General features: G+C 45.5%; 2 protein-coding genes across 4 annotated transcripts in view; both read left to right on the plus strand.

Annotated features, from left to right (window-relative positions):
* The window catches only part of arfgef2 (ADP-ribosylation factor guanine nucleotide-exchange factor 2 (brefeldin A-inhibited)), a 30,244-nt gene extending 27,874 nt beyond the window's left edge, over positions 1 to 2,370 (plus strand). Inside the window, exon 39 of the mRNA XM_076277091.1 lies at positions 478 to 2,370. Coding sequence (XP_076133206.1) covers positions 478 to 645 — 168 coding nt within the window. The 3' untranslated portion in view covers positions 646 to 2,370. The remainder of the gene's footprint in view (positions 1 to 477) is intronic.
* A 522-nt stretch (positions 2,371 to 2,892) lies between these two features.
* Positions 2,893 to 27,110, plus strand: bcl2l1 (BCL2 like 1). Of its 3 annotated transcripts, none has more exons than XM_076276488.1 (3): positions 2,893 to 3,006; positions 5,999 to 6,837; positions 24,063 to 27,110. In XM_076276488.1, the coding sequence occupies exons 2-3, from the start codon at positions 6,238 to 6,240 to the stop codon at positions 24,204 to 24,206; spliced, it is 744 nt and encodes a 247-aa protein (XP_076132603.1). In that variant the 5' UTR covers positions 2,893 to 3,006; positions 5,999 to 6,237; the 3' UTR covers positions 24,207 to 27,110. The 3 variants fall into 3 exon arrangements, with proteins under 3 accessions (XP_076132603.1, XP_076132601.1, XP_076132602.1); XM_076276486.1 differs by lacking the exon at positions 2,893 to 3,006 and adding an exon at positions 3,387 to 3,526; XM_076276487.1 differs by lacking the exon at positions 2,893 to 3,006 and adding an exon at positions 3,677 to 4,530.
* Positions 27,111 to 27,178: the final 68 nt, after the last annotated feature.

Below are 27,178 nucleotides of genomic sequence, written 5' to 3' on the forward strand. Positions count from 1 at the left end.
TGTGTGTGTTGTAAAACACATATGCAAATAAACGTTTTTACATGTTTGCCCATCAGTGAAATTTAAAACATCCATTCTTCATCTGGCAATGTTTGTAGTTCCATTGAGTTCTGCCTTTCCTCACCTCATGGGGAGATTACCAAACTGTTGATTGCTCCCAAAAAAGCCAGAAATATGGCCTTCAATAGTAGTCATTCGTTGGGCAAATGTGAGGGTGAAGTGTTGAGCACTTTAATGTCAAAGTTTTTCTGTTTTGTTTTTTGCTCATTCCCCCAAAAGATCCCAGGAAAAATTAATAAAACGGCAAATAATAAAGAATTAATTTATTGTGAGATATTGTGAAATACTGTACTTACTGCCTTAGTAAAGCTTCCAGAAAAGTCTTAGATCACTGGGTGGTGGCTGTCTCAATGAGAAAGCCCACTAACATTATTCCTAACAGGTGATTAACTCCAAATCTCTTCTCTCCTCCATCAGTTCAAACCGCACGCGTCCTGTTACTACCCCCACCTGTGTGAGATGATGCAGTTTGATCTGATTCCCGAGTTACGTGCCGTGCTGCGCCGCTTCTTCCTCCGCATCGGCTTGGTCTTCCACATCGCCGCCCCTGAGGCCTGCTCCACCACCCTGCAGCCTGCACCCTGAACCCAGCACAGGAGGAGGCTGGGCCAGAAGGACCCAGATGGAAACTCAGATGGAGCAGTGGTGGGGACCCAGGGTTGAATTTCCAAGGGTGTGTGTGTCTGTGTGTGTCTGTGTGTGTCTGTGTGTGTCTGTGTGTGTCTGTGTGTGTCTGTGTGTGTCTGTGTGTGTGAGTGTGTGAGAGAGAGAGAAAGGGACAGAGCAAGCACAACCCCTGCCCTCTCCCAGGTTTGAGTAAGACTATGCATGGGTCCTGGGAAGAGATTGTTGACTCCGGGCTTTTGGAGGGTTTTTTTTTTTCTTCTTCTTTTTTCGGGGGAAAAGTGGAGGCTACTCTAAAAGCCGTCATTGGCATCCAGGTCCTCTGACCCTCTAATGTTGGCGGAGAGGAGAGGAGAGGAGCACTGTGACACTGCAGAGCTCTGCTCTCTACTCTGTGTTGGCTGTGCACATCATCCTGTGTCGAGGTGTTCTTGAAAGACAGAGAAATGTTATAACAATAATAATTTATTACAGTCATGTATCCTGGGTTTTTGTTTGTTGTTTCTGTTTGTTCTTTTGTTTGTTTATGTGTGTATATATATTCTGTCAATGATTGTCTCTATGCTTTTAAGACAAAGCAAACAAGGAAATCAAATAGTGGTGGAAAAAGCAACTACAAAATACCATATCATCTTGTTGATTTGTTAAACAAGTTGTGTGCCTGAATTGATATCAACAAATGTTAGAACAAAATGGCTCCCTTTGGGCTGATCAATATGGAATGGTTTAATAGATGGTCTTCATCATCACTGTCTGTGTAATTATCTTGTTTAGGACCCAGAGGAGGCTTAAAATTACCCCACCCCCTGAATCAGTAAAAATCTAAACTTGTTTGTGACATCAGACAAAGTAAGGAAGCTATGACCTCTAAACATCTTCATAATTCTCATCTCTCACTAGTCAAACAAACACACACACGCGTCCCAATGGCTGAGAGCTGAGGCATTTGCAGACTTCAAATCCTCATGATTTCTTATTTCTTCAATTTAGTTTTATTTTATTTTTATTTCATGTTTTAATTCTGCTCTTTACATTCCTCCTCTGCTTGATTTCAACATTATAGACATACAAGGATGTTTTAAACCATTATGGCATTTCTAAAATTTCCTCAGAATAGAGTTAATTGAATAGAGTGAAGTTCACTTTGATCGAATTATCAGGTCATGGCACCTATGAAGACTTTTTGTACTTTACAAATTGTTTTTATTTATGCCTTTTGTTATTCCTCCTATGATGATTGTGCTGCAATGGCTGAATGAAAAGGAATGCCAACAAACTCGCCTGTTGTTATGCCCAATAGTGAACAAGAAGGACTATATAGTGCTTGTTCACTGTATGCAGTAAATATCCATTACAAGTGAAACCATCAGTATTGAGCCTTCATATTATCCTGTACAATGTAAGCCCCCGATGTGTTTTTTAAGAGGATGTATTTAATTCTTTGAAGTGCATTTAAATATTTTCTGAGAAGCATTCCTTCCCTTAAAAAGTATGGATGTCTACTTTTCCTTCCCTGGTCAAGGGGAATATAAATATATATATATAAATATATATATATAGTATATGAAGAAATACAAACTGTAAAGTTTTCATGTAATATAAAAAAAAATGCGATACTATACATATTGTGACGTAATCTTCCAAGCATTTGGTGAAGTAACCAATAAAGTTTCAACTCTGATCCAACTCTGCTGACAATTAGCCTGATCTGTCAAAAGGGTTACATTGTTATGAAATGTATTTTGCTGTTGGCCTTGATGAACAATTATGATGTCAAGAACCATACTGTAAAATAGATTAATTAATCAATTAATTAATTAATAGATTAAATAGATCAATTAATTCATAATTAATCTGCATTGTCTTTTATAATCCCGTTTACCTATTTGTTCTATACACCAATGACCATCTTTGAAAGAGCTATTTTTAAGGATATAATGAAGTTTGGGCACATTTTATTAAATAGTCTCGTCAATAATTGTCAGAATTCTTGCCTACACATTCCTCTATTTTCTTTCTTTAGTTGATAATGCCACAGCCAAGAGATGGTATACGTAGGCCTATTCATTGAAATACTTGAGATGTGAACCACAGCGTGGCGCTGCCATGTAATAAACGCATGGCATGTACGCCAAGCAATATCAGGGTAACAAAGGTTACCATAGAGCGTCCAAATTCTTTGTTTTGGGGATTCTTTACGTGTAGTGATGGCTAACTAACTGCCACGTTAGCTTAAATTGTGTTCTCGCACGGATAACAGCACAAGCTTTTAAAGATGCCACTATTTCGTATACCTTTACTGTGGAACAGGGTAGCAGACCGGTAAGTCTAATTTAGGTTAAATATGTCAATCAATCTTTGCCTAATGTTTGAGCGCTAGTCATACTAGCAAATGGTCACTGGAAACCAGAGAGAACGCTAGCCAGTGTTAGCTTATATTATCTGGCGAAAGTGTTTGAAAGAGACCGGGAAATATATTTTATAAGGTGTCCGGATAACGTAAATGGCGTATTGCGCGAATTAATCTGTAGAAAATGCTACTATAAATTGATAACTATCCAACAGCAGTTTGAAGACTGCCTGCAAGGTTTATCTGAGCCTCGCTAATGTTAGCGTTTCACTGTTGGTTGTAGTAAGCGTCATTCACACTGAGGGCGGAACATCCGTATGCCTGCCTGCCTGGATAACCAATGCTGTAGAACTGGGTTTACGTTACTGTATTCGTTTGCCTTGCCTCTGCTGCACCAGAAATGTCGGATTTTATCTCATCCCGACTGAAAACAGGGACACCGAAAGAAAAAATATGCTGCAAATCAGGGATTTCCTCCCCGCAACATACTAAGTAAGTGAAGGCAAGTTTGTGGTCTAGAAAAATGACCATTTTAACGTTTATTGTATTATTTTATTTAGTTTTAGCACCACTATTATTACGAAATGGCAAGCTGTGGTAAGGCCATTTCAGTGATCCGAGCCAGCTAATGGGAGAAACTGACGTAGATAGCTGGGATTGCACAGGAAATGTACTCTTGGATAACACGGATTGACGAGAACTAACGATATAAGGTCAGATGTGGTTTCCTTATATGCGAGTCGTATTTAAACAAGGGTTTTTAGTGCTATCGAGTTTTTAACACATGATGAAAACTTTAATGTTCGTCTCTTTCAGTGGGTATTTACGTTTACAGAGACCTAAACAGCTAGCTTTACGTGAATTAACGTTAGGTACGTGTCAGAGGGGAAGCTGGGTTGCTTTCCACTTTTTGATTAAGTAAATGTGCGTAATCTTCTGTTGAGGGATTGTGAAATTGTAATGGGTTGAAAATACTTTCAACATTTATTCAGGTAGCTAGATACGCTGCAGCTGGCTACAGCACTGGGCTTATCAGGATGTAACGTTAATAGTTGAAATGTTCGTGATGATGTTAGTTTCACTTCCGTGACCGCTCTTTCCATTTATTTATTCTATATGGCACTCCAAGTTGTACATCGGTTAGTAGAAGTCTGTGATAACATTATGCTAGAATGGATGCAAGACATGACAGCTCGGTTTGCCTGGAAAAAAACTCAACCAGGCGTCTGTTGTACATGAAAGGGATGGACACTTCTTGTTACGTAATGGTGGTAGGCTGGGCTCTAAGCCAGCGACGTTTATTATTGGCCTATCCTATCGGAGAGAGGGGAGGTAGGGCCGAAGGAGGTTCCTGAAACCTCTGGTATATTCTCACACTTCACATTGTACGCAGATAGTTCACTGGTAATAAGCAAAATACCAACGTTTCTGTCCACTGACATTAAGAGCAGCCAACAGCGGGCAGAGAATAAAAGATCGACTACAATTTTAATTTGGTAAGAAGGTTCACACCAACGTTAACGACATTTCGAATGTTATTTTCTTAGGCTGGCGGTCAGGGGTGTTGACATGCACTCCTCGTGGTCTAACGAAGTTGTAATATGTAATACACCCTCTTTAAGCAAAGCGTTTATGTTAACGTTACTACCAGACTGATCTGTAATCAATTCGCTACATTCATTTGCTTTGCTATTCTAAAAAGTTATTGATATAGATCTATTTTAACTTCAGGGATAATGTGAACAGTAATTACACACTAGTCATGATATTATTACAAGAAATATATTAACATGTTTACTCGTATGAAACATGTTTACTCGCATGAACTCGTACTCGACCAATTATGTCGCACGTTGTGTTCATGGAGCATGCGTTGGACAATGTAAACAACTGTAAAATATCTAAATTGTGCCCGATTCCGATCACAATATGGCTTGTTTAACAACGGTAACTGTATGGAGCAGAGCATTAGCATTTCATTGCTATTTTAGGAAGTAAAGATTGCATTTGAAATGTTTAATAAAAATCGTCTTGCCCTATGCTTGCTAGCCAACGTAGCCTGTCTCCGTTACGTGCAAGACGTGTTTCATATGCAAATGCTGCAGTAAGTACCCAGTCACGTCGTAAATTATTTTTTTTTCATGTCACACACCGCGCCTCTGATAAACATCGATAACCACCTATGGCAAATGTCATAATCACCATAAAGAAGGTTAGGGATGCACGCTTACGTTTTTGTGGGCGAGGTGCGCGAGTGGGCTTGACCACACGATTCTCACGTGTTTGTCAGCGCTTTAATTTCTTTGCACGGCCAGTGCCCTAATCTACCTCCCGCCACGCGAGGCAGACCCATGTGCGTTTTTAAAAGAGAACAGTCTCAGTGAGTCGATGTTTTCATGGACGAGGAAATGTAATGTTGCTGGATTATGAACATGTAAACAGCTCAATCTTCTGTATTTATACATTCACGTGAAGCCAAGAAACTAAGTTAGTTCTGCTTTGATTGTGTTGAATATGTGTGTCACGAATTGCACTGTTGGGGAAAATACACTGAATTATCTGTGTCTGTATCACAGATTGTCCATGATCTAGATCAGATATGTCCATCAGAATTCTATCCACGCAGTCCCTGCGAACACCCTAGCTGTTTAAAATTCACTCGTGTCAAGGTCAATGGAGACTGGACTTCTTTCTCGTGTTTTTTAGCCAGAGGCTGGGAGAAAAATTTAGTCGCGTGGAGGGGCAGCAGGTGATGGCGCTACCATATGCTCCTTAGCTCCAGCCCCCTTCCACCCCCCCCATCAAGGCGGAGACTTCTGTTTCGAAAGCAGCACCCCTCCACCCCAACTCTGTCAGATTTATATCTCCTCTTACCTTGCCCACTGGGTGTAGCCTGCTAGGAGAGGAATTAAAGGATAGCCAATGTCCAACTGAGGTTTTAACGTCTTTCTGTCTCCTACTCAGGTTATAAACCTGTGCTGCAGCCCTAACTGTGTTTGCCTTATTTGGGGCAACAAAGAGAAGACGCCAATGAGGATCATCGACAGTCCCCCTTGTTTTGCTCCTTGATGTCAGCGCGAACAGCTTGGGACGCCTAAAGCCACAGACAGGTGCAGCGAGCTCTGAGGGTTGGACGAAGGGCAGGCGCTGTGGAGGTTGTTATCCCATTTAAAGTTGTAATAGGTAAATTTGAAGAGGCAACTATGACTGAACAGGACGCGTCTTACAGCAACAGAGAACTGGTGGTGTTTTATATAAAGTACAAATTGTCCCAGAGGAACTATCCCATTAGCTGCATTGGGCTCACAGACGGCACAGGTCGGACTGAGGGGGGGCAGGTGGATGGGGAGAGCGAGCCAGGGACGGAGGCGGCAGCGGTTACCACGACAACAACGACCCCTCTGCCCAACGGCTCTGCCAACGGCACAAGCGCACAGGGGGGCACGCCCACACCCCCACGGTCACCAACCGCTTCCTCGGCCGGTCCGGACGCCGTCAAAGAGGCTCTGAGGGACTCGGCAAATGAGTTCGAGCTGCGCTACGCGCGGGCGTTCAGTGACCTGTCCTCGCAACTGCACATCACGCCTGCCACCGCCTACCAGAGCTTCGAGAGCGTCATGGACGAGGTGTTCCGGGACGGTGTGAACTGGGGCCGCGTAGTGGGCCTGTTTGCCTTCGGCGGAGCGCTGTGTGTGGAATGCGTGGAGAAGGAGATGAGCTCTTTGGTGGGACGCATCGCCGACTGGATGACTGTCTACCTGGACGAGCATATCCAGCCCTGGATCCAGAGCCAAGGCGGATGGGTAAGTGTCCTTGTCCGCTGTCTGATGCTCGACTCTCTTTTCTGTCTGTTACAGCTTTGCAGTGAGGTCAGGGGATTTCTGTCAGTTCTGTTCAAAGATGTGTCAGTGGGGCTCTGACCTGAAATTGGGATAGAGAGACTTTAGCCTTGAGTCAGACTTGAAAAGACACCGCGGCAGCTGGTGTCGGGACCAGATTTGGGGTCATGTTGACGTCAGCCCATCTTTCCCCATCTATGTCCAAGAGGACATTATGTTTGTACCCAGGGTTTTTTTGGGGACTTGAAACTCAATGACGCAATCAGTCAATACTGTGGATGATTGATTGGGTGATTGATTTTAGATGCTCTTTTTAGTTAAGGTATAATTAAATCTAATGCTGTTGATTGAACTATCGGATTATTTAGATGCTTTGGGGTTGAGTTGGCAAGCATCAGTAGGGGTGAAAGGTCACTTAGATAAAATTAGAATTGCACCAAAACACAGACAAGTGGGACATTGATCAGCCTCATTGAGTGTTGTCACTGTAACAGCTGGATTAAAGTAATGAGCTGCTCAATGTGTGTGTGTGTGTGTGTGTGTGTGTGTGTGTGTGAGTGTGTGTGTGAGTGTGTGTGTGTGTGTGTGTGTGTGTGATCAGATCATCCCGATCTCTTTGTCTCTTTGTTTTCAATGTGACTCTTGTTTTCTTCTCCTTTTTTCCTTCTTTTTCTTTCCATTTTGTTTTGCTTTTTTCCCTTCTGGTCAGCTGGCCTGTAGATGAAAGCTATGCTCTCTCTGTAGGGTCATGTGAGAGAGGCTTTGTCCACTTTGTGTCAGTGCTACTGTTCTTTTGTAGGGTAGCTAGAAGGGATGGCGGGGGGGGGCGTTATGGAGGTGCACTCCATCAGGTCAGCTGTTTCTCTTTGTGGTAGGAGCAGCTGGGTGATTGGGTGAATATTTCTCAGTTGTGGTGTGTAGGTAGGTTTGGAATGGTGTGCAGTAGGCAATGTCAGAGTCAGCATCTTATTGGAAAGGTCATATCGACACTGAGAGGTGATTGGGTGGTATGTTAGCTGCTGCCTGATTGGATAGTTACTGCTACTGTTTGTGGAGCTGAAATGGATTTTTTAGAGAGAGGCTTGAATACAAAGTGTTTTGTAAGCACACCAGACTCTTGTTGTTTGCACTGCTGGTGTTCTTCCCTCGCAACCTGATGTCATTAGAATGTGACTTCTTTTTTTTATCTGTAGCACATTGATGTGTAAGGCTGACACATCACTCCCATTATTGTCTATTTATACAAATAAAAGTTATCACACCTGCACAAACCATCCTATTACTATGTGTCATATCATTAAAATAAAGGTTACATTCGTCCCTCCGGAGTCATTGATACTAAGAGCGCTTCCTCCTTGTGGAGTTAATGGTCTGTAGTTTGGAAGGCATGTGTTGTGTTGATGCTGGACGTGCCGTGAGTTGAAATGTCTGAATGAGCTGTGTGCAGCGCAGCAGCTATGAATGGCGTGCTACCCTGGCTTGACAGCTGCAATTTCAGTTCCCCTTGTGGCTTCACAGAAAAAAAGGCAAAGTATGGATTGTGTGTGTTGTGTGTTGCTGATGTCATTTCCTTCTGTGTGTGTACTTTGCAGAGAGAGAGAGAAACAGAGATCTTATGGTGTTTCAGTTTTCAGGACAAAAGCTTTTCAAATCATTGTGTGCCTCTTCAGCTGGTACGTGAATCAGGGCTACACACACACACACACACACACACACACCCCTTCCATTGTGTAGATAGTCATTTAGGGTCGGTGTGATATGGATCACTCATGTATCCTTTTCCATGATGTCGTGTGGTGGGCGGCGAGAAAAAGTCCCTCGGCCACATCGCCCACTCTGCCCGCACGGCGCGCGCTCTTATCTCCAGCGCAGGGGTGTCCCCGTCAGGCAGCAGGGGCACTCTGTCCAGCCGTCTCCCTGCCGTCATGCTCACTCATCTCTCGCGCCACCTACTCTCCCACACAGCGCAGGTGCTTTTGCATTAGGTTAGGGTTTGTACTTTCGTTCTTTTCTTTCTTTCTTTCATCCTTTCTTTCTTTCTTTCGTTTGTTCTTTCTTTGCTGTTCTCTTGCCGTTTCCCCCCCTCTCTCTCACGATGTCTCTCTTCCTCCTCTTCTCATTTTCCTCATACACCTCAGCAACAACCCCCCCTCCCACACACACACACACACACACACACACACACACACACACACACACACACACACATCCTCTTTCCCCTACACACACACACACACACACACACACACAGCGGTCGCGCTGTCTGCAACTGTTGGCAGTGAGCAGGTGTGTCCTGGTACCTGGCTGCCTAGCTTGAGTCTCCTTTTTTGGGGGGGGGGCACTCTCTCCGTCTTTGGCGAGCTCCGAGACGGCTGACAGTAGCCTCTTTGTCCCCCCCCCCCTCTCCCCCACCTCCACTGCAGTCTGTTCCGTGCCTGTTTCCCCCTGCTCAGTTCGGTCGCCACGCGTGCCCGTTCCGAGCTGTCGGGTTCTGGAACGACAGCGCTGAGACAGGAAGAGGTGGATGGGAGCAGAGAAAACGAGCACAGTGTGACACACTAAAAAGCAGAAAAAAAAGAAGAGACAAAAGAAAGGGGGAGAGAGATGGAGAGGGAGGGAGGGAGGGAGGGAGGGTGTCTTGCCTATAGAGAGAGAGAGAGAGAGAGAAAAAGAAGGATGGGGTCTCACACCTATACTCACACACCTGTAGTAGCCTACGCCTTTGTGGTGTCTGTTGTTTTTGCCGAGGGTTCGTTACACGTGTGTGTGTGTGTGTGTGTGTGTGTGTATGTGTGTGTGTGTGTGTGTGTGTGTGTGTGTGTGTGTGTGTGTGTGTGTGTGTGTGTGTGTGTGTGTGTGTGTGTGTGTGTGTGTGTGTGTGTGTGTGTGTGTGTGTCCTGTGCACGCGCATGTTAATGTATCCTGAGTATGTGGCCCTTGCATTAGCTGAGAAGGGAAGGGGAAGGGGGGACGGTGACTGGAGCAATTGGCTGTTGCTGTGAACTGCCTAAGGGGGGGTGGGGGATATTACCAATTAGGAATGAATAATATGGGGGGGCGCTCTCCATAAATGTCTTTGTTCAGACAGGCCAATATTAGATAAATCATTTCCCATCAGAGAGCAGCATGGCTTGGGGGGGGGGAGGGGTAGATTCCACAAGAGACGGAATGAAAATTGGGACCCCCCCCCCCCCCCTCCCTCACCACATGCCCCATGCTGTCATTCTTGTTATTGCTGTGGGTTGTTCCTTCTTCTTTTATTACTTTGTGTGTGTGTGTGTGTGTGTGTGTGTGTGTGTGTGTGTGTGTGTGTGTGTGTGTGTGTGTGTGTGTGTGTGTGTGTGTGTGTGTGTGTGTGTGTGTGTGTGTGTGTGTGTGTGTGTGTGTGTGTGTGTGTGTGTTGTGAGTTGAAGTAATTTTGAGTTGATGAGCGTTTCAGAGGTGATGCCATTGTAGAATTCCGACTCACTTTCAGACTCACTCACTCACTCACATATACATACACACATACACACACATACTGGATAACAGACAGAGTTGCATCATGAACATCTTTTACATGAAAGTCACTTTCACATCACTTCCTCTCTGAGGTATTTATGCCAGTGCCAACATCTGCTTGTCTTGTGTCTGAGCAGCCACACAGACCACCACAGACCACCAGTCCACACTGTGCTGACACTCACTGGTGCTCCCATATGGTTGGACAGTGAGCCTCTCATGGGACTTGAATACTTCTCCCTCTCTTCCTTGTCTCTTCCATATCTTTCTCTCTCTCCTTTCCTCTTCCGCTGCTTTTGTCTTATCTCTTCCTCTGTCTATCCATTTCCTTCCTGCACAGTAGGAAGTTCTATCCAATTTGCTTTCCTTTCTTTCTTCTCCTGTGTCTTTTCTTTGTCCCTCGTTCCTTTTCTACCTTTTTCTTCCGCTCAGTTTCTCTTTCATTTTTACTTTCCTTTTGCCCATTCACTTTTTCTCCTGTGGTTTTATTTTTTTCTCACCAACTTTTACTTTCTTCTCATCCCTCTCTCTTTCTCTCTTTTTCTTTCTTTCTCTCTCTCTCTCTCTCTCTTTCTCTCGTGCGCGCACGCGCGTGCGCTGGCTGGCTGCCCCTCTCCCTGCTGGTGGTGTGGACGCGTTGCAGATTAGACGTGCAACAACACGCTCCAGCGTCACCAGCTCCACCGCACTCTTCCCCAGTCTCTTCCGTCTGATTGCCCCCTCACCACCACCACACACACACACACACACACACACACACACACACACACACACACACACACACACACACACACACACACACACACTCCCCCACCCCCCACACAGGCGCCGGCTGCTGCTCCCCCTCTCTCCCTCCCTCTCCATCCTCCCGTTCCATTTTTCTCTGGCGTTATCAGTTTAGCGATCGATCGGCTGGACATGATCGCTCCACGATCTGGACAGCGATGCGGCAATGTCTCCGTAGCACGCCCCACCACCCCTCCCCTCCACACACACACACATACACACACACACACAGACTCACAGATAGTGAAACAAGTCCCTGTGCTACTTCTATGACATTCCCGTGTGTGTGTGTGTGTGTGTGTGTGTGTGTGTGTGTGTGTGTGTGTGTTTGTATTTTGAGGGGGTGTCTTGGGTCTTGGCTTGATGTGTCAATGTTAGGGTTGTGCTAAATGCTTTATTGGATTTGAAATGATTTTCAGGTAACAAAGGTTTGGTCCTACCTTCCATGTGTGTGTGACTATATTGGTTTGCGCTCTCTTTCTCTTTGTGTGTGTGTGCGCGTGTGTGTGTGCGCGTGTGTGTGTGTGTGTGTATGTGGCGGTATGTTTTGGCAGACAGGAGGGTGTAGAGCAGACTGAGCACGTGATGGCCTTAAACAAAGGAGCTACGCCACATACACACATGGGCGCGCGCGCACACACACACACACACACACACACACAGACACACGCCTCCCCATACACACACATACACACGTGACGTATATTCCCCCACGGTCCCTCAGGTGAAGCGCTGGTCCGTAAAGTCGCAGTGACAGCGACGGCAGACGGCTGGAAGCTGGGGTGAGTGATCTGAACGTCTCTCCTCTCCGCCGCCTCTCCAGCGCAGTCTGGCCACGCTCCACCCAACCCCTCCCGACACACTTGCATCCAGCCACCTCAAACTCGACTACACACACACACACACACACACACACACATACACACACACACACACACATACACACACACACACTCCTGACACTTCCTCCGCTACAGCTTTTTACATTGACATGAGTTTAGCATTATCCCCCCCCCCCCCACCCCATGCATATACACACACACACACACACACACACACACACACAGAATAACTTGTTTACGTTTGGTCCGGGGCACCGTATGGGCGCTCTCTTTGTCAGTTGGCGTCGTGTCGCACAGACTCATTATCATATCCAAGGTCAGGTCTCACCCCTGACCCCTTTGTGCTGCCGAGAATAATAAAAAGGCATCAGGAGCAGGAGCAGCCCTCCATACGTGCTGCCATTGTGTGTGTCGCGCGCGCGCTCTTTGTTTTTGGTAGTGTATCATGCATGTCACGCCACACATGTATGTTCCGGATGGGGTTGAGTGTTCAGTTTAAAGTAATGTGCTCGCGTGGCATCTGTCGTGTTGTTTATGTGTGGAATTTAGTGTGTGTGTGTGTGCGTGTGTGTGCGTGTGTGTGCGTGTGTGTGCGCGTGCGTGCGTGTGTGTCAGTGTTATTTGGTTGCTCAAGTTTGTCCATTGTGTACTGATATGTGTTGGTGTTTGAGTACAGTATAGTTCAAGGTGTGTTCTACTTTGTGTCTTGCTTTGTGTCGGGTTATGTGTAGCCTATGCTGACCTATAGCATTATATGATTTTGTGTATATCTGTGCCTTTGTGTTGTCATGGTGCAGGTGTTGTTTGGTGTGTGTGTGTGTGTGATTGAGTGAAAACAGCAGCAAACAGATGGTGTGATTCAGAGTCTCCTCAAGCCTTGTCGCCAGCACATGTGAGGAAGAGAGAGAGAAGGAGAGGGAGAGAGAGAGAAGGAGAGGGAGAGAGAGAGAAGGAGAGGGAGAGAGCATTAAAAGAGGAGGCTGGACCGTTCCATTCATCAGCAATGCTGGGGGGGATAACGTGGATGTTTGTGGAGGAAAATGCACATTCACCACCTCCACCTTGAGGAAGATTGGACTATTCCATCACTCAAGGGGTCATGGGGGGGTTGGCCCGGGCTCATCACAGCTCACGCATCATAAGGGCAAAACCAAATCTGTCAGAGAGAGCCAGAGGTTGGAGTGCGGGCTGTGTTGGTGGAGGTGTGTGTTTAAAACAGCCACAGAAAGGTGGCACTGTAGGGGACTGCAGTGAAAATAATGTTATGATGTGAGATGTTTACAGTAGGAGTTTACAGCTTGGATGTGTGTGTGTGTGTGTGTGTGTGTGTGTGTGTGTGTGTGCATTGGGTTTCATTGGGATTTTACAGTGTGTGTTTAGCCTCCCCAGTGATGTGCTGCTTACTGTGTGCACAGATTGCAGCAGAGATGTTTTCCTCGCATTCACTGTGGCCTCATGACTAATCATGAACTGTGTGTGTGTGTGGCTTAATTGACAGTACTGCATGTGATGTGTGTTTGTGCATGCATGTGTGTGCTTGATTTTATGGACATTGCCACACACGTGACGTGTGTTTTCTGCCGTGTCCATGTGTAGACTATTCCCTTTGCATTTGTGTTTCTGTGTGCATAGGTTTGTGCGTTTCATGGTCTCCCCAACAGATTGCCCCATGCCCACCCCTCCCTCTCTCTCTCTCTCCCTCCCTCTCTCTCTCTCTCTCTGTCCCTCTCTCTGTCTCTCTCTCTCTGTCTCTATCTGTCTATCTGTCTCTCCCTCTCTCTCTCCCTCTTATCTATTTATAGGCTCAGGCCACGTTAGCCACTCATGCGGAAGAGCGACCTGCCACCCAGGCCCAGGCTGCTCTTAATGCACTCTAATTCAGCTTAGCCACCATCGAACCGCAAGGCAATTAGCCGTCGACAGCGGCCCTAATATGCAGCTGAGCCACGGCTAACCCGCTAACCGGCTAACCTCAAGCCCGGCCGCCACTGAATCAGGCCAGCTAGCAAGGCTCAGAGGCCATTTATTTAACCTTTTCTGGGGAGTCAAGTGTGATTTCTTCATTTGTCAAGTGTGATTTCTTTAGTTGTTTCTGTATTGGTGCTTTTTTACCAGTACGTATCTAATCTAATATTGCAGGACTGTGAATGCTATTTACTTGAACTGTGCAGGTGTACAGATTTAGGAAGCACAAGGGAGAGTCAGAAAGCCCAAATAATCCAGTGATCAAAGCTTAAGCATATTTTCTTTTAAAAAATGTAAAAAAAAAAAACTGGTGAAATTCCAGAGTTGGTGGAAGAATATTCAGACCCATCCCTTCCTTTTGGAACGTAAACAATAAAATCGCTCCCCAGACGCTGCCAGGAACTGCCTCCCTTCCGGGCGTCCTGCTGCCTGGGACTGTGTCATGGGCTCTTATCCGTGCTTAATTCTGCCTGGCTTTGCCTTCTCGCCCCTCCGTGCCTCTCGGCTGTGGGGCACCGAGCCGTGTGCGGAGCGCCAGCAGTCTGTGCCGTGCCGCGTTGCCGTGCCGTGCAGCGAGGTGTCCACATCATGTTAGCCGGATGCACAACTCCCAACACTGTGTGTGTGTGCGTGTGCGTGCGTGTGCGTGTGTCGGGCCATTTGCAGCCTGCAGCACAGCAGCAAGAGAATGACTGTGTGTGTGTGTGTGTCAAACTAATGGCTTCCGTCTCGGGAGGCCAGGGCTTACCTGAGAGAGAGACAGAGGGAGACTGAGAGAGAGGTGACTGTGCAGAAATGGCCGCCATCTCCTCTTATCCCTCTGTATATGGGTCGTTAGAGAAAGGGGGGTACAGAGGAGGGGGGGTTGGTGATTTGGGGAGGGGGGGGGGGGTGAAATCTCCCTTGCAGGGCTGGAGAGAGAGAGAGAGAGAGAGAGAAGGAGAAAAAATCTCGTGACTGCTGTTTTACTGTGACTCTGAGCTGGCTTAGTGGAGAAATCAGGTCATGAGCAATTCCCCCATCGATGTCTGCCTCTCTCTCTCTTTTTTTTTTCTCTCTCGCTCTCATTTTCTCTGTCTGTCTGCGTGTCTGCACGTCTCCTCTGTGTCACACGTTCTTACTTTCACGCTCTCATTCCTCTCCCCTATCTCTCACTCCCTCTCTCACTCCCTCTCTCACTCCCTCTCTCACTCCCCTATCTCTCACTCCCTCTCTCACTCCCTCTCTCTCTCCCCTATCTCTCACTCCCTCTCTCACTCCCTCTCTCACTCCCTCTCTCTCTCCCCTATCTCTCACTCCCTCTCTCACTCCCTCTCTCACTCCCTCTCTCACTCCCTCTCTCTCTCATTCCTCTCCCCTATCTCTCACTCCCTCTCTCTCTCATTCCTCTCCCCTATCTCTCACTCCCTCTCTCACTCCCTCTCTCACTCCCTCTCTCTCTCCCCTATCTCTCACTCCCTCTCTCTCTCATTCCTCTCCCCTATCTCTCACTCCCTCTCTCACTCTCTAACTCTCTCACTCTCTCACTCCCTCTCTCACTCTCTAACTCTCTCACTCTCTAACTCTCTCACTCTCTCACTCTCTAACTCTCTCACTCTCTCACTCCCTCTCTCACTCTCTCACTCTCTCACTCTCTCACTCTCTCACTCCCTCTCTCACTCTCTAACTCATTCCTTTCTCAGTCTCTCTGTTTTGTTTCTCTCCTCACGTCCTCCTTCCTCTCTCCTTCCTCCTGTGTACCTTTTGAATTTCTCATTAGTTTGTCTGCCTGTCCTCCATCTTGTGTGTGTGTGTGTGTGTGTGTGTGTGTGTGTGTGTGTGTGTGTGTGTGTGTGTGTGTGTGTGTGTGTGTGTGTGTGTGTGTGTGTGTGTGTGTGTGTGTGTGTGTGTGTGTTTCCTTGCATCTGCCTCCTCCCCTCCAAGAAGACTATGGTACCCCCCCCCCCTTCTCTCTCTCTCCCTCTCTCTCTCTCTCTCTCTCTCTCTCTCTCTCTCTCTCTCTCTCTCTCTCTCTCTCTCTCTCTCTCTCTCTCTCTCTCTCAATCCATCTTCTGCATATCTGTCCATCGTTCTCCATCCTCTCTATATATCTCTCTTTCTCTCCTCCCCTCTCCCTCCATCCCTCCCTCCCTTCCTCTCTCCTCCCACTCTCTCTGTAGCTCATATCAGATTAAGTGGAAAATCTGCGGCCACATCAACAAGATTAGCGCCATGGTTAAGATGTATTATGCCAGTGGAGGGCTGAGGGTTGCGTCTGTGGCCCGGGCACAGTGCAGGGGACAGGGGGGATCAGTTTGGCCACCATAACCACACATGACACTGATGACCACCACGCTGAGCACACAGACTAATCAGGACTAATGGCCTGCCTGCCCGCCCTTCCTCAAGCGGCAACGGCACTCGTCTCTCTCCTTTGTGCACCCCTCTCAGTTTGTTTGTTTCTCTCTTTCTTTCTTTCTTTCTTTCTTTCTTTCTTTCTTTCTTTCATATCTTCTTCTGTCCATCTCTTCTTCCTGTGCCTCTACTGCATGCTGCAGATATCCTCTTTCTAACACTAATCTCTCAGTGTGTCTTTCGCTCTCATCCTCCCTGACTGTCACACACACACACACACACACACACACACACACACACACACACACACACACACACTTATGAGTGAAACACACAGATGGGCAGATGGTAGGTCTCTGCTCTTTGTTCAGTGGTGCAGAGGGCATAGAGATGGGGTTATAGGGTGCTGGTGGCACAGAGGGGTGCTGAGAGCATTAACGAGAGCCATATGACCCAGGACACACACGCATACACACACACACACACACACACACACACACTCTCTCTCTCTCTCTTGAGCAGGACAATGAAATTACATCTTTTCACCTACTTTCTGTCTGTGTACTTTACTGTGTACACTAACACAATGCACCTGGCATTGAGGGGTGTGTGTGTGTGTGTGTATGTGTGTTCCCTGTGTTGGCTAGACGTACCCGTAGCAGGGATTTGCCTGACAGGATGGGGGCTGATGGTAACACCTCCCCAGTGAGATGGGGAACAGATTGCAGTCTGAGCCCTAGTATCCTGACTCATTAATCTTCACTTAAATTCATTTGTGTGTGGACAGTGGTTGTATGCAAGTGTGTGTCCAGTCCACAGTGTCATAGAAACACAAGACGTCCGTTCAGACAAAAGGCCAAGATCAAAACTTCCTTTGTGGCATTTCTTGTCCCAAATATTTGATCTGTTTACTGAAAGCTGTGTTACATCAGGCAAGTGACAACATGGCAGAAGCCAATCTAATCTGTGTTTGAGCAGTCCGCCTAGAGAGTTACAGGCCACTCTGTTGCCTCAGAGTGCAGTGAGCCAGCACCACATGACTGAACTCTGGCCTTGGTTTCCACATGACCCTCTAACACACACAGACACACACATACACACTGCCACACACACAGAATGCTCCCGCTTAACCTGAGTTTGTTTGTTTGTTTGTTTACTAACGGGATGATGTTTGGTAGTTCAGCACATGATCTCATCTTCTCGTTGCAGTCACGTCATCGGCTGCCACCATCGCTTTCTCCTGTTCCTCTCTCAATCCTCCCTTTTCGCACACTGGCTCTCTGTCGCAATCCCATGGGCCTCCTGTGCTTCCCCTGCTGCATGACTGACACTTTGAGGAAGGAGGATGCCTCATCTGTACACTGCGTTATGAAAGCTGGCCATCTGGCTGACCGAAGCTGGACATTCCCCTCATGGCATGGAGAAATCCAGTAAAGCACCAGCACTTTCATCTCCCTTTTATAAATGTCGTCGGAATGATCGTACTCCGTACACGCGTAATCTAACGAAACGTGTCTCAATCTCTCAAGACACTGTGACATAGGAGCTTCCGAATTGCAGCGTTTCCTCTTTCAAAACCTCTTTTTCTAGTCACGTTTCCTTATATAGGCCCTCCTTCACTCCCCTGCTGTCCTCTCTGTCCTCCCTTTACCTCCGTGTGTCCCGAAACGGAATGACTCGCCAACCTAACGCAATGAGTCAGCGAACACTGACCCTTACACGCACAGAGAGCATGAGTCCTCAGCAGAAGGACCACTTCACCACAGCAGCCGTGTGTGTGTGTGTGTGTGTGTGTGTGTGTGTGTGTGTGTGTGTGTGTGTGTGTGTGTGTGTGTGTGTGTGTGTGTGTGTGTGTGTGTGTGTGTGTGTGTGTGTGTGTGTGTGTGTGTGTGTGTGTGTGTGTGTGTGTGTGTGTGTGTGTGTGTGTGTGTGTGTGTGTGTGTGTGTGTGTGTGTGTGCTTAATGACTCATGGTCTCGGAAATGGGTTGGAAAAGAGTGAGATTACTAGGTGCCAGCAACAGCACTGAACCAGATCAGATGATTCTTTTCTCAGAAACATTGGGCTTCGAAGCTTCTACTGACCAGGGCACTCTAAGGCTACCCTTCTGTTCAGACAGGAGGTTGAGTTGGTCTGACTAATTTGTAGTGAAAGGGGACCATCCCTTCCTCAGCAACCCAACCTTCTGAGTGCCCATTCATTGGGAGGAAATAGTTTTAGCACTTTTCTTGAGTCATAGGAGCAGTGGAGTTCTTGAATCATGTTTGGTGTGTCTCCCTGTCAAGACTTGACATTGCAGGTCTCCACTTTTTGGATGGTGGGTTCAGTTTCAGTATGATTCATTTTCGGTGAGAGACTACCCCTTTCTCAGAAATGCATTCATCATCATCATCATCATCATCATCAACTTTTGCCAGACTCAAGCTCCATTCAGAAGACACAGACATGACATAAAACATGCATTCTTCTCAGAAGATTCTTCTTGATTCTCTGAAAGTTCTGGTAGTACAGGGATATAAGTTGACCAACATGTAGGCTAGATCTAAGTTGTGTCTATATGAAGGAAGCCGGGTAAATATATACACGCATTTGCAGGGAAAGCAATCTCTATCAATCCACTATATATTGTTTTTGTATCGATAAGTTTTGCGTCAACCTCACAACACTGAAATAACATGTATTTGATGTTAGTGATATTTGGAAATTTTGTCTGGGTAACCGCACATAGTCTTATCTGAAGCTCTGTTCCCCTATACATACTACAATGCGAATCAAATTTATCCACCTCAGAGATAGTTTTTATAAAAGTATTGTTATCAGTATTAGTTTAATATCGATGGAAGGGCTTAGAGGAGTAGTTATCAGTATTTATATTTACCCGGCTTAATGTGGATAGGACCCTAGAATCTAGGATTGCCTTCCACAGCGGTCACCTAAGTTCATTATTAAGTCATTATTGCTCTGGCAACATTCTAAAAATGTGTGATGAACATACTCTTCAGTGGATAAAAACTATTTGTTTAGTGTCCTCCTGCCAAGGATTTGACATCCACCCCTTGTGCAATGCACATCCACCCTGATCACAGGCATCCAGAGGTGGGAGGGAGCCTAAGCCACAAGGCCTTGTGAGCTTCACGGATGAGAGACACACATTCCATGTCCCAGTCAGTGGCTTATCTTACATAAATCAGTCACTGTTTAATGTTTACTAATGTTCTCATGGCCCACAGAAACAGGAATGTCCTGTTCCAGCATCTCTGGAATGTGAGTCTCATCCATATTCACAAATAAAAAAAGGCTGTTCCTTCTTCCGGCTCTTATCGCGTTTCCTTTTATTATTTTTGGTCAGCCAAAATGAATTGCTGATGTTTTGATGACACACTGGTCAGAGACCTTTTGGACTGTAACTGTATTAGGAAGCCATCGATCAGAGGGGTTGCCACGGAGAGGAGGATGACTGGTGCAATAGTGCAGAAATCAACTAGTGAGTCATACACACACACAGTGACAGTGTCACACACACACACACACACAACATACACAGTATAATGCAAACATTCACACAGCAAAATGAGTACAGCACATAGACAAACATTCACACCATTGCTTTTATGGTAGCTATGGCAACCCTGTCTCTAAGTCTCCCATCAAAGTGGGATATTCTTTCTTTTTTCCTCCACATTCTCTCTCTCATTCTCTCTCTGCTCTCTCTCCATCTCTCCCTCTCATCAGCTATCTAAAGCAGATGATGCACACACAATCAGGCCTTGAACTTTCCCTCAGTAGTTTCAAGGGCTTTCGTGAATGAGCTTTATGCTATCCATTGCTAAGTGATGCACTGGTCCACTATGTGCGTGTGTGTGTGTGTGTGTGTTGAAAGCTATGCACACGTTTGGAAAACACACAGCAGGCATGGCTGCCTAGCACCCAGTATCCCTGGGGAACCAGCAGTGAAAGCCCTGGTGGGTATTTATAGTCTTGAGTGGAGCCAGGACTACTTGTCAGCTGCGTTACAGTGACGCCTCACATTTAACTGTGGATCTTCTCAGCATCTTCAGCTTGCTTCCTTAGTTCCTGTTTCTGTGTCGTCTCTCTTGACCATGTCAGTAAACCTTTACTCCCAGTCTTTCTCTTTTTTCCACTCACTCAATCACTCACTCAATCACTCACTCTCTCACACACACACACACACACACACACACACACACAGTCACACGCACACACACACACACACACACACACACACACACACAGTCACGCACACACAGTCACACGCACACACCCACACACACACACAGACACAGACACACACACACACACATACACACACACACACACAGTCACACATACGCACATTGTGAGTAGAAGTCGTTTTATTTTGCAGTGTGTGAGGTGGAGGAGTCGGAGTTAGGGTTCTGAAGCATGCTGGGAGGACCGACTACTCGGCATTGATGTTCTGCCTCAATGTCTTCCCACATTCATATTTCACTTTCACTCTCCTAAGGATTTGTCCACACCTAGCCAGGTAGTTTTGTAAAGGCAGAGATTTTCTTTTGTTTTGGCCTTTCATCCCATGCAAACTTGGGTCACTGAGGTGTGTGTGTGTGTGATTATATTCATGGACCTGCTAACTGGAGTTAATCTGTGAATGGGTGGAGGATTGTAACCTCTGCTCTCACAGAGCGTGTTCATAATTAACCACATTCTCAGTGGATACTGGAAGTTCATTACTTACAGTTTAGAGACCATCAGGGAACTGTGCTGTAGGCATGTCTTACTATTGGCCGGCCCTTTACTGGCTTTTGCACATGATGTATTATTGTCACTGCACTTTTTATAAAGGTAGGTAACAGTTAGTGTAGTTACACCCTCACCTTTTGAGACTTGCCTGAACATGTTGGAGGTTTATGACCCAAAGTCGTATCAAACAGCTTTTGTGACACCCATGACGTTCCTACCATTCCTGTTAGGCAGACTTCACTTGTGTGTGTGGGTGTGTGTGGGTGTGTGTGTGTGTGGGTGTGTGTGTGTGTGTGTGTGTGTGTGTGTGTGTGTGTGTGTGTGTGTGTGTGGTAACTGTACTTACTTCAGGTCTGTGGTAACATGATGACTACCCCTCTGTGAAATGTGTTTCTGTAATCAGCTGTCAAAAGGCCTTGCATTTTTTAGGAGCCTTACAACAAAGTCATTGCAACTCACACGCACATTCACACACACACACACACACACACATAGTCACAAAGAGGTCAACATTCTTTATGTATCTCGGAACTCATGATGCCTCAACCACATTCATAGGTGTGTGTGTGCGTGTGTGCATCCATTCACATCCCACGCATCACCTTTTAGAATTGTTTAGCTGCTCCAGAGAGTGTAGGCTCTCACAGTAAGACTCTTCTTCCGTCTACAGGCCACTTGCGTAGGCAGGGAGGAGTAAATCATTTGAGCCAGTAATGTTCATTCTGTGGGGATCGGCCTTGTTTCATGTTGTCAGTAGGAGACTGATATGCTCATGGCCACAACTACCCCATCATTGCAGTAAGCATTAGTGCCTTATGGTTAATGTGTTCACTATATATATATCTCAATATGAGTGATTTTATGAATCTATGACATATTTTCAACAGTGGGATTATTGCACATTTATGGGTCACTGTATTTGCCACAATTAGGTTAACCTATTTTCTCTCTCTGTCTCTGTCTCTCTCTCTCTCTCTCTCTCTCTCTCTCTCTCTCTCTCTCTCTCTCTCTCTTTTGAGCTCTCTCCATGTAGTGTCCGTTATCAGTCCCCAGCACTCTGGTGATGGCCCCCTCCTCTCCCTCTCAGAATCAGTTCCCCTGAACTGGCTTTCTATGTTTTCCTCAGAACCACACACACGCACACGTACGCACATGTACGCATGCATTTAGACACACAGACAGACTGACCAAATAGAGAAGTACACACAATTTCACCTGCGCACTGTCATGTACACAAAACATACACACATATACACACACACACACACACACACACACACACACACACACACACACCGCAGGGCACCAAAGATCTCTTATTTGCCACAATGATTCTGTCCTCTGTCAGCCTGGACCACCTGCAAGTGATTGTGTCTCCCAGGTAGTCTGGTTGTGATTAAGGTGAAAGCTGCCCCCCCCCCCCCCCATGACGCCAGCCAGACAGGGCGGCAGATGAAAGGTGATAACTCTCACCCCACACAGAACGTCAACGGAAGGCCTAGATCTCTGCCGCCAGAGATAAAGTGCCAGGCTAGTAGCAAGAGAGTGCACCAGTGAGTCGGGGGGGGGGGGGCAGATAGATAGATAGGCCTATGGCAGAGCCATGAGGAAAAAGGAGGAGAGGCTTTTCCAACGTGTCCTTGGTTTGTTGCGCAAAGCCTTTTCCCACTGCTCAGGTTCCAGAACAGAACTGGTTTCCTCTTTGTCTGTTGTTAAGGAACTGGCAAGATGACATAAGTGAAAGAAGTTTGGTGTGTGTGTGTGTGCAAACCCAAGGAATGTGAATGACGTGACTCTATTTTGTAATCTAAGTCCCGTGCCTGGCATATTTTGCTCCTGGTAACCTTGTCTTTATCTCCATGGAATTTTATTTATTTAATTTGTTTTAAAGAATCACTCCATAGAGAACAAACAGTCTGTGAGCAGATTACGAATTCAAACAAATAACTGTTGTGAAATTCCTGGTCTAAAGCCTTCAGCTAAGCCCAGATGTAATGTAGCAAGCAAAAGACCTTTTTGTTTGTGTCCACACACACTAAGTGCACTGTTGTGTTCAGTGCAGGAGGGCCTGGTGTACAAGCTCAAATAATCCAATGCTTTAGTATACGAGTCTCAAATTCAGCACTTAGGTGCTTTGGAGGGAGGAATTCTGGCTGACGGATGTGCGCCCTCTGGTGTACAGCAGAGGTACCATAGTTGCCGGTGCAACCAAACTGCCTTTTGAGGCTGGGGCGGGGCTAGAGAGGCCGCTGCCGGGAAAGAATGTGAGCTGCAAAAGCGATTCGCGTGGGATAACGACGACCTCAAAACAAATAATTGCCACCATGGTGATAAAATAGGAATGGTCCACTTTATATCTAGACCCCAAGTGCTATGTTATGACTCATATGTTGTTTTTTTTCCCTCAGTTCACTTTTTGAGTCAATGGAAATTTTCACCTTTCATATTATCCTCCTGTTGGTTTTATGCAAAGCAGTTGTCACTTTGCCAGGAATTGTGGATCTTTTTTGTGACTCTCTGTGGTCTAGCCTGTGCTAGGTCTGCCTGGTTTCGTATGGGGGGCCTCTTCTGAGAGCTTGTGTGTGTGTGTGTGTGTGTGTGTGTGTGTGTGTGTGTGTGTGTGTGTGTGTGTGTGTGTGTGTGTGTGTGTGTGAGAGAGAGAGAGTGTTGTGGCTCCCATGTGGGTGAATTGTGGCGTCCTGACAAGACGTGCAGGTCTCAGACCCCAGCCTTATCTGATCACAGATCCACATCTGCTCTCATTCTCAACGACAGATTTTACGTTTGAACTCCCACTACACAAGCTAACTTGCCTACTGCTGTATGATGTCATTGTGAAGCAGGGCACAATACTCTTGTTTTTATTTTGGTGTTTGGTTTTCATTTTGAAAAGAATAAGATGTTAAGTGTGTGTGTGTGTGTGTGTGTGTGTGTGTGTGTGTGTTGTCTTAGATGTTTTCAACAGATTTCTTAATACATTCCTGTCACTCACTTTTGCCCTCCCTTTCGTTTCTCTCTGCAGGACCGCTTTGCGGAGATCTTCGGGAACGATTCAGCGTCAAAGGACAGGAAGTCGCAGGAGAACTTCAAGAAGTGGCTGCTGGCTGGCGTAACCCTGGTAACCGGGGTTGTGGTCGGGTCACTAATTGCCCAGAAACGCCTGTGAGCATGAGCAGCAAGGGACAGTCAACTTGACCCAAAACATGAAGGAACAACACGCTTAAATATATAATATTATTATTATTATTATTATTATTTTTCTTTCCCTTTGCCAAGAACCTCCATGTTTACATCCGCTCCTCCTACCACCATCACATTCTGCCCACAACACACTGGTTGACCAGGCTATCGATACCATCATGTCCGATGCCACTCACCGGAACAGGGACGCTATCTGTTTTTGAGTGACCAGAGAAGGACCTTGTGAGTGGCATAGCTTAAGACAGAAGACTGTCCTGATCCTAACATCTTAATACACACATAAATACATACACACACACACAGAAAAAAGGCTTTGAAAGAGAGGAATGGGGCGCCAAAAAAAGTGGACCAAACATTCACTGTTTTTTTTTTTTCCTTGTTCTGTTTCCGTTGCTGTTGTTGATGTTGTTTCTTAACTAGTTTATTTTCAGTGCATATGCACATGCATATTTTAGCATTTTCAAACAATGGACAAATAAAATGGATGCTTGAGTTGTTTTTGAAGGCTAAATACTTAAAAGTCCCAGATTGGAGTGCAGTTGACTCAAACCCATTGTATATTATTTTGTTCTATTGCTGTGGAACTTCAAATGTCTTCAAACTTCAAATAATTTTAATGCCTGTTTTTGTTTGGGAACAACATCTCTGCTCGTTCCCAAAAGCTGCTGCACCACGGCCTCCAAAACAGCAAGGCAACCAAGCACTGACAGAAGACTTTAGTAAACAGATATGTTTTTGTTTCAACTCTTGTAAGGTTTGCATGTTTTTTTCCCCTCTTTTGTTTAGTTTGTTTTCTTCCGATTTATGAGTGGGTGAATTTTTGTGGAGGGAAACGTGTGTTGGGGGGCAGGGGTGTCTTAAATTGTCAGCACACCAGTCAAAGAAATTATGTTCAATAGGTGCAAGTAAGTTAACTTGTGGAATGCATGTCTGTTTGGTTCTTTTAAACCCCCTAATTATAATTAAAAACAAATATGTCCACTATATTTTTTGCCTGTGATACGACAGATAGATTCCTCTCCTGATTAACCTAAAGACCCATGGCTCAAGAAACCGCAGATATCCACCCACTAACAACTATAATGTCTATGATCTAGACAAAGCAGAAGGAAGAAAGCTATTTGTACTGTTGTTTTATTCATATTTGTGTCAACATGTGGACTATAATATTGACTAGAGGCTGACAGTAACGACTGTGTCTCCTGAGTACATCTTCAATCATTGATGTTTCTGTTCTTTAATGATGAGCAGATAGTTTTGCTAAGCACCAAACTGCACTGGTAACAGAAGTGAGAAGGATGTGAAAAAAGCATGCCTGATCTGGGTATGACGACATTGAATGAGAGGAAGTCTAGAAGTTGAGCAAGTCTGAAAGTCTTCACTTTAACACAGCTGTAGGAGCGATGTTTTGATTTGACAAACAGTTCCTACTAGGTCGTTAAAAACAATGTGGTTACTGTATAGGCTACCAATATCTTATGAAGATAAAAACAAAACAAGATAACTGGTGCGTACAGCAGTGCAACCCCAGATACAACTCAGTGACTCCTTGTAGTAGGCAGAGGCTGATCTTCCAGGGCAGTCAATTTACTACGGTGTTTCTGCCACCTCTGACAACCGACGACCATGACATTAATTCTTCAATGCCTTTCTGCCACAACAGCTAATGGCACATGTCACTCATCACGAGCCCACCTGCTGCTTTGCGCATAGCTAATGTCAAATGGGCCAAGACGAGAATGCGATTTCTTGGCTCCTGGGTATGTTTAATTTAAAGGCAGACATGTTTGTCGTTTCCTATTAGCGCTGTTTGGAGAGAAGCCTAAGTGAAGAGAAATTATATGAGACAAGTATGGCGGCAGGAGGTGTCAGAACAGGTGAGCCTGTCTGCCTCAAGAGATTCCGAATCCTTTGGGAAGACGGGGCCCTTTGGTCTGTCACTCAAATGCCATTGAGCCTGAAAGCCCTGCCCTGTGAGACCTGACCTAAAAATCTTGCGAGGATGTAACGCTTCACTGAGACTCCACCAGTCTTCATCGGTTTTTAACATTTGGAGTAGGCCTAAACGTTTCTGAACAGCACTTGGTGCTGTGCGTGGAGACAATCCTGCTGACACCACAGGATGTCTTGTTTTTTTTTGTTGTCTTCGATTAGTTTTTTTTTTCCACATCTTTTTTTTGGTTTGATTTTCGGAGGAGGCCTCGTCATATATTTGTATGTTGTATTTGGGATTTCCTCTGTTTCAGCTGAATTTACAATGGCAACACCCCTCACCCCCAAAGTATTTGACATTGCTGCTCTGTATTCACTGACACATTCTGCAGAAAACATTCCGTGTGAAATTTAAGAGCTGCTTGCATGCTTTAGACATGTTTCTCACAATATAGACTGCCAAGAAACAGTTTCCCCTTAACTTGTTAGTGTGAGTGCATAATATGTTTGGATACTTGATGGAGAGTTGCAGCAAGATTGTCTTTGAATTTCCTCTGGCAAGCATTGGCACGACACTATGTAAAGTAGCTAACTTAAATTACCTTTAGAGTAGCAAAATTAGATTAGCTAAATATTTAAACATCTGATTATTTCCAAATGTTATATTTCGTGTAAACAGATAGTGTTCCTTGCTATTGCCTTAAACTCCATCATTTATTTTGTTGACGTGTATATTTAAGTCATTGTGTTTTAGGAAAATGCAAGAAAAAAAATAGGACGTTTAAAAAAAGAGAAAATATTTTTTTAAAGTTTTGATTTATTTTTTTCCCATCCATAGTTTAATTTAAGCAAACCTGAGCAAAAACAATAACTTAAATGGGTTTTTGATGTTCTAGAAACTTATTTAATGTCTGAATAAAAACATAACCACAGTGTTGTTGCCTGTAGCCTTCTTTCAGCCAAAGTGATGATTGTGACATACAGGGGTACTTAACCTTACTTCAT

This window comes from Alosa pseudoharengus, unplaced genomic scaffold (assembly GCF_046254945.1).
Source record: "Alosa pseudoharengus isolate Yale_2024_CS ecotype anadromous, Long Island Sound unplaced genomic scaffold, YU_APseudo_1.1 YU_APseudo_1.1_scf_9, whole genome shotgun sequence".
Taxonomy (NCBI): Eukaryota; Metazoa; Chordata; class Actinopteri; order Clupeiformes; family Clupeidae; genus Alosa; species Alosa pseudoharengus.

Bases quoted from the DNA above. Each gene is read 5' to 3' on its own strand.
- bcl2l1 (XM_076276488.1), top strand. From the start codon at position 6,238: ATGACTGAACAGGACGCGTCTTACAGCAACAGAGAACTGGTGGTGTTT. The intron at 6,838-24,062 runs GTAAGTGTCCTT...TTCTCTCTGCAG, and splicing joins TCCAGAGCCAAGGCGGATGG to GACCGCTTTGCGGAGATCTT.